The following is a 7644-nucleotide window of genomic DNA, read 5'->3' as shown; positions in this document are numbered from 1 at the left end:
TCAGGACCAGTTGGGACATGACCGCTAGCAGGCTTACTGGGATAGACTGGAGGAATGTAACCATTGTTGGACTGATCGCTAGAGCCTGGTCTGTTGTAATCTGATTGATCCCGGTTGGGGTACTCTTGAATGGTGACTGAATAGTTCGGCCTGCGGAAAGAAAAGAAAAATATTACAAAGACTGAAAAAAAATCTAATCATGCCTAACTACCAACCCATAACAATATTAATGATTAATTTCAATACTTGATGTTATAGTACTTGTGTGAATTGTTCATGTGCAGTTATGTTCTACAATTAAGACTAGTGAGTCAGCCACAAATTCAACATGATATATTCTATGGATGAACAAGTTTCCGATTTCAAACAAAGAAAGATCGACCAAGTTCAAAATAATTAAGAAAAGTAAGATTACCAAGATGACAAGATCAAAAGCAACAAGTGACTGAAATGGTTACTGCCGGGCCAGAAGATTTGACTGTTTTTCATTCTAGGGTCCCAAGATGACAAGATCAAAAGCAACAAGTGACTGAAATGGTTACTGCCGGGCCAGAAGATTTGACTGTTTTTCATTCTAGGGTCAGATTGTGAACAATAACTTGAGGGTTGAATTGTTGAATTTTTTGCCAAACCTCAAAAGAGAGCAAATTGACTATTAAGTTAGGTATGTTCAGAAGTTGGTATTAAAATTCAAGTACCTACCTAAGTATCACTGAAAGATGGTACCCCGAGACAAACCGTTCGTTCTTAAGTCTGGAAAACAATGGTCAGTTCATGGTTATGGGAAGTTCGAGGCAGTCAAGCGTGGTAACACAATGATTTCGCTCTGATAAAACTTAAATAGCTACCAAGTTCAGGAATCTTAGTTGAATCTTCTGTATAGTAAAATGAAATAATCCTCTGTAGTAATCTAAATCATACTCGTAGTAATATAAAATCTACATGGATTTTTTAAATCCTAGTACACACGCTACAATTTGTCTGCAGACTAAACTTGTGCCTTGGTCTCACAACCTTGTGTTTTCGACAGATTGTAAGTATGTACGTTCAAGTTTGCGCAGACTTTACGTCTGAAACTTGTCGTACACAATAGACTGCTGGGGTAAAGGGACTTTTTAGTCTCATTCGAGCAAGATAAACAAGTTACATTCTATTATATTCTACACAATTATACATGTATGTACGATCTGTCAAAAGACAAGGTTGTAAGACCAATGTGGGCAATGTGGAAGATTAGTCTGAAGACATATCTCAGCGTATGTGCCAGGCTTAGGAGTCATTAGTCGTACAGGCGAATTAACCAAGTCTGAAGCATGGCGTTAATATATCATACCTAACCGGAAATAGGATGAGAACGCGTATTCTTCAAACCCTCTTTGAAGCCAGCAGCTATAACACGTTGAATGCGCTAGTGAACGTTATGCTTGGTATCTGCACAAGTGATCATCTGGGACATCACGTGCTGATAGTACATTCAACGTGCTATCGCCGCTGGCCTATGCAAAATCCTTCACTGACCGTTACTGACGGAAAGATACGGACTTTGCAACGAAAAGTACGTGGGATTAAGGAGCTCTCCGCCCGCGAAGTCAAAAAAGTTTGACCGCGCTACTAGAGATTTTACTTACATGAAAGACGAATTTCATGTTGGAGCCAATGTGTATCATCTGAACAGACTCATTGTATCACAGTTGTATCAGCAGATCACCTGGAAAATCGTAAAGGAAGGTATTATGGAAAGGTTAAAACATTATGATCATACCTGTATCGGTGGTGTGGTCAAGAGGCTCGCCTGGTAATCAGGAGCGCGTGGGTTCATCAATCCCGGTATGGAATTTATCAGCATTGTTTGAGAATTTGATCACAATACAGTGAGCTACTGCTGGGGTAAAGGGATTCTTTAGTGCTATTTGAGCAGTATAAACCACTGTTGAAGGACACTTTTGCGGTGCGGTGCAAAAGTGTCCTTCAATCAGGAGCGCGTGGGTTCATCAATCCCGGTATGGAATTTATCAGCATTGTTTGAGAATTTGATCACAATACAGTGAGCTACTGCTGAGGTAAAGGGACTCTTTAGTGCTATTTGAGCAATATAAACCACTGTTGAAGGACACTTTTGCGGTGCGGTGCAAAAGTGTCCTTTAGTCAGATCTGAGTTTCAACTCCGTTCAAGTTTAACTTTTTGAGTAATTTAATTGGTTGATTTCAGACATTTCAGCCAATCAGATTGCTTCATCCAAGAGTTTAACTTAAACGGAGTTTAAACTCACATTGTGGACCCGGCCATCACTGAACCAATCATACAAATGGAGCCAATTGGAAGAATTCATTATTTATTTTACTGTTTCGTCACTTGCTTTAACCCTTTAGTGTCTTAAATGTAAAATATATGATGACTTTAAGGCCGGCCATTCACGTAGTTATAACTGTACTTGATGTACGTGAATGGCCGACCTAAGGCAGTACCTAATTAACATAGTACCAAACACCTAAAGTACCTAAACCAATAAGCAAGTCTATGAAGAATAGAATCCGTTAAAAAGACCATTTCCATTTCGTTCCTCTCAAACAATAAGTACCTAACTATCTAGTATCTAGTCATCTGGTGAGATCTATGTTGGGCTAGCTAGACTTGTATCTTGTAATTTGACACTTGGTCAGCGAATAGGTTAATTCGAGCTAATCGCAGATACTATAAAGTGCACCTTGAATTTGTTTGTTTCAAAGTAAAGGTTGAAGCTTCGGCTGGAAAACAATGGTCAGTTCATGGTTATGGGAAGTTCGAGGCAGTCAAGCGTGGTAACACAATGATTTCGCTCTGATAAAACTTAAATAGCTACCAAGTTCAGGAATCTTAGTTGAATCTTCTGTATAGTAAAATGAAATAATCCTCTGTAGTAATCTAAATCATACTCGTAGTAATATAAAATCTACATGGATTTTTTAAATCCTAGTACACACGCTACAATTTGTCTGCAGACTAAACTTGTACCTTGGTCTCACAACCTTGTGTTTTCGACAGATTGTACGTTCAAGTTTGCGCAGACTTTACGTCTGAAACTTGTCGTACACAATAGACCGCTGAGGTAAAGGGACTTTTTAGTCTCATTCGAGCAAGATAAACAAGTTATATTATACACAATTATACATGTATGTACGATCTGTCAAAAGACAAGGTTGTATGACCAATGTGGAAGATTAGTTTGCAGACAAATCTCAGCGTATGTGCCAGGCTTAGGAGTCATTAGTCGTACAGGCGTATAAACCAAGTCTGAAGCATGGCGTTAATATATCATACCTAACCGGAAATAGGGAGGTAGCTACCTATTTCAATCAATAACCGTAGCCAAAAAAGCCAATAACCGTATAGGTAATTTGGTAGATCAACTGTTATCCGTTACCTACTACCCGCTCCAATACAACTAACCACATGGGTAATACCCTAACTACACCTAACCATCAAGTCTCATCCTTGAAGACCGCAATTTTTTTGGATTTTGGAATCATTAAAAATTCGATAAATAGAATATGTAGGTACTAGGTAGGTACCTATGTGATGTAGGTACCTACTTTATGTACCTATATGTAGAACTATAGAGGTACTATAGAGACGTCTAAATAGGTATCAACGACCTATGTACTTGAAGCTCCGTATGTATAACTTAAGAACCTCAGTGATGCCCCTATAATTTGAATACCAAAATAGCAAATTCTTACTCTAAATCTAAATAGTACTAAAACTATAATATCTACCTAGGTACCTATTACAAAATGTATGTACCTACATATGTATACAGAAAGTTCTTGTTGATTTTTATCTGTCTGACCAATCTTCACAGTATTTTTCCTCCGAAACAATTTCTTGGGACGAAGAGATACCTAGCTAATGGCAAATACATTGTACACATATCTACCTAAAACCATTCTAGGTACCTACAAGGAATAATATAATTAAAGGTATAATTTTCCAGCTATTAGAACTTGGGTCATTATACGCAGAGGAAAAACTTGAATTGCATGTTCAGCAGATCGGATACTAGTACCTGCCTAAGTGTTGTGGTTCTCGAGATAGAGCGATCAGTGTGTGAACTATGAAATGTGAACTGTGAATGAGTTCTTGTTCTTATAATATAAGATACCAAAATAGCAAATTCTTACTCTAAATCTAAATAGTACTAAAACTATAATATCTACCTAGGTACCTATTATAAAAAGTATGTATGTACCTATGTATACAGAAAGTTCTTGTTGGTTTTTATCTGTCTGACCAATCTTCACAGTATTTTTCCTCCGAAACAATTTCTTGGGACGAAGAGATACCTAGCTAATGGTACATACATTGTACACATACCTAATACCATTCTTACTAGGTATATAGTCTAGATACCTACGAGGAATAATATAATTAAAGGTATAATTTTCCAGCCATTAGAACTTGGGTCATTATACGCAGGAAAAACTTAACTTGCATGTTCACCAGATCGGATACTAGTACCTGCCTACCTGCTAGTAGTTCAGTGAACTGTAGAACTGAAAAAGGGCCCCTAATGGCCTCCCGTAAGCCAGATTGAGCTGGCCGGGACCACGATCTGAGTTTCAACTCCGTTCAAGTTTAACTTTTTGAGTAATTTAATTGGTTGATTTCAGACATTTCAGCCAATCAGATTGCTTCATCCAAGAGTTTAACTTAAACGGAGTTTAAACTCACATTGTGGACCCGGCCATCACTGAACCAATCATACAAATGGAGCCAATTATGTGAAGGCAAAATCGTAGAGTTAAAACCTTAGGCCAAACAGTCTGATAGAGCTGGGTTTCAAGCTTTTTTCCGCCACATACGTTCTGACGATCTGACAGACCTCGGTCTGTGAGACCCAGGTCGGTCTGAGCGTGAATTGCGGGCCTTAGAGGAAGGGAAGATTAAGTTGGACTTACGCTGACTAATACTGAAAGGTCCAGAGATATGAGTTGATACAGGCTGAAGGATTTGCTGTTGTAGGAGAGGCATTCTAATACATAGTCCAACTGAAACAACGAGGTAACGGGATGAGGTTTAAATTTCCTTTTTTGTCAGCTTGTTACTCCTTTCAGAAGAAAGTTAGTTCATTGAATAAGTACAATCGTCTATCTATGATAATCTATATCTAAAGGTAGGTAGGTACCATTTTATTGCTAGTAGTTCAGTAAAACAAAGGGGTAAGTGATAGAAACAACTCACATTTTGATTCAGCTCCGGGTTTTTTCTTGACACAATAAAATTGACAATCATTCTTCCCGAGTAGAAAATCTGAAAAGTGGACAAAAAGACCATAATAAGTATCTAACTAAATTTAGTAGGTAGAAAATCAAACGGCAGTCCGGGTTTTTTCTTGACACAATAAAATTGACAATCATTCTTCCCGAGTAGAAAATCTGAAAAGTGGACAAAAAGACCATAATAAGTAGGTATCTAACTAAATTTAGTAGGTAGAAAATCAAACGGCAAACGAGATCTTAGAAATACCGAAGTAGCAAATATTACAGGTAGGTATTTTCACGGTTGGACAATTTAGTTATTTAGGTAAACTCTTTAGGTATCCCTAAGGGTAATACTTTGCGGTATCAGGGAAATTGGTACCCCTAGAGAGTAGTACTTAGCGGTCCCAGCGAAAAAGTAAACTCACTTGATACTGCGTCGTGTAGCAAGCTTTGATAATGATGTAGAAAACGGTGAACATGTGCAGAAACAGATTGTAGAAATGTATCGCCCTGATGTGCTGAATCAAATAGCACATGCTGCACACAATGTGGAAAAACTCAGTCAGCATGATGGCCAGAAGTTGCTGATTGAACAGGGAGTTCACCTCTTGGATCAGCTCGCAGATGTAGGTTCTTACGTGGAGATAGTTGAAGATGTTCCTCGTCAGATAGCGCTCACTGTTGATGACCTTCAGCTTGGTTCGAAGAATGTTGGTGACGGCTGTGAACTGAAATAATCTCTGACAGAAAAACAAGTCATTTCGTAGACAAATACTTGTGTAGCTGTGTTGATAAGATACCAGATAACTGAGATAACCGTAGATTAATAAATAAGAACAAAATTATGTATAATCGAATAAAGAGTATAAAGACGTCTTACCTGAGCGACACACAAAAGTGTCATCAGGTTCGGCGCGAAGGCATACGCACTCAAGTCAAAATCCAGCACGCAGGCCGCTGAATTGGCGGCCACCATCAGCAAGAACACAGCCGCCAATTTCCTCTCCTCCCGCCTATTGGCACGTTGTCGGAAATTGGCAGTCAAATAGCGGAGCAAGCTGTAGATTTTCCGCGACTTGAAATTCATGACAAGGATGAGAAATGCCATCGCCGCTACCAAGAGGAGGCAGGAAAATTTCGACAGCATGCCGACATTAATTTGAAAAATTCGACTGAAGTAGATCGATCCGACGGATAAGATCGATAGAAGAAAATTGGTGATCGTGCAGACGTTTTGGTTTAGGTAAAGAACTTGGACTGATTCGATATTCATTGTTGAATAAATGAACCAAGCAGTGGTTAGCGCGGTGGACTCTGGATCTGGAGGTTGGTGGTTCGAGGTCAAGTCATAAAATTTAGAGTGGTATATTAAGCAGGCAACGACATTTATGACAAGCTTTTATGCTTAGCACAATTAAAATTCTTCCTTCTTTGTTGAATGAATGACAATACGGTTTTTATGATGCCCTTTACCATCGCACACTTTTGAAAAAGGTTGCCACAGGAATTGATCAAGAAAGGATCAGCATGATGGAATCTTTGTGAAAATATCATGTCGAATTTTAGCAATGACCAGTGGAAAGCAAAACTTGACGAGAATTGTTTGGAAGAAAAAAGTTACTACACTAATACAGTAGGTACATACTTATAAAGACAAGTACAGACACTTGACCGTTCAAAGACAAAGGATTGACTTTATTATTAACCCATCCTTAACTTGAAGTCCAATATTTTGCCACGAAGGTAGTTACTAGTTACTGACTGGAAATTGGAGCATTAATTCCTTTGAATTCGTTATCCTTAAAATCAAAGGAAAACTGGGTAATATTTTTTAAGGAATAGGTCATTTAAAAACTAAGGCTAATATTTAAATTATAGCAATTCTCCTTGTAGGTAATATTCACTAAGTAGAATTTCATTTAAAGTAGATACTTAAAAAATACTTAACCTAATTCTTTTCCGACCCTAAACTTGAGATTTGGAAAACTGATATTTCTTTCCTGAAACCTTGAATTTTTCTGACGGTTATGATTCGATAATTTGAGTGATAAAATATTCAAATCCGGTGCCATAGGATACCCAAAGAGGAACTTACCAAAACCTATGAGTGACAAGGTTGCCATCTGGATTGAAGGTAATTATTAGGTTCAAACAAAGTTATAAAAATGTACCTATAGGTCGAAATCTAGATATCTACTTAGGTCATTTCTGAGTCGATATACAAACACATGAGAACATACGTATGATGGGCGGATACAGCCCTCTAGTTTTGGGGGGCACAAACTGCAGAGAATGTATCGACGGGGAGGGGGAGTTTTCCTATTTAAATAGATATTAAACAACAAAATCTTACCTGTGCAGTTATTGGCACGGCCTAAAACTGTGCCCCCCCCCCCAGGCGCGGCA

At 38.3% G+C, this 7644-nt stretch overlaps 1 protein-coding gene across 1 annotated transcript; it reads right to left on the bottom strand.

Moving 5' to 3' along the window:
* Positions 1 to 1628: 1628 nt before the first annotated feature.
* LOC113472420 lies at positions 1629 to 6872 on the bottom strand. The gene is made up of 4 exons (XM_026832172.1): positions 5664 to 6872; positions 5219 to 5287; positions 4936 to 5025; positions 1629 to 1708 (listed from the first exon to the last, which is right to left on the bottom strand). The coding sequence occupies exons 1-4, from the start codon at positions 5805 to 5807 to the stop codon at positions 1697 to 1699; spliced, it is 315 nt and encodes a 104-aa protein (XP_026687973.1). The 5' UTR covers positions 5808 to 6872; the 3' UTR covers positions 1629 to 1696.
* Between the last annotated feature and the right edge of the window lie 772 nt (positions 6873 to 7644).

This window comes from Diaphorina citri, unplaced genomic scaffold (genome assembly GCF_000475195.1).
Source record: "Diaphorina citri unplaced genomic scaffold, Diaci psyllid genome assembly version 1.1 scaffold5398, whole genome shotgun sequence".
In the NCBI taxonomy this organism is placed as follows: Eukaryota; Metazoa; Arthropoda; class Insecta; order Hemiptera; family Psyllidae; genus Diaphorina; species Diaphorina citri.
The sequence above is the reverse complement of the archived record's forward strand: the minus strand, read 5'-3'. Positions and strand labels throughout refer to the sequence as shown.

Coding starts and splice junctions, on each gene's coding strand:
- LOC113472420 (XM_026832172.1), bottom strand. CDS start 5,807: ATGCTGACTGAGTTTTTCCACATTGTGTGCAGCATGTGCTATTTGATT. Junction 5,288..5,663: donor GCTACACGACGCAGTATCAA/GTGAGTTTACTT, acceptor TCCACTTTTCAG/ATTTTCTACTCGGGAAGAAT. Junction 5,026..5,218: donor ACCCGGAGCTGAATCAAAAT/GTGAGTTGTTTC, acceptor TCGTTGTTTCAG/TTGGACTATGTATTAGAATG.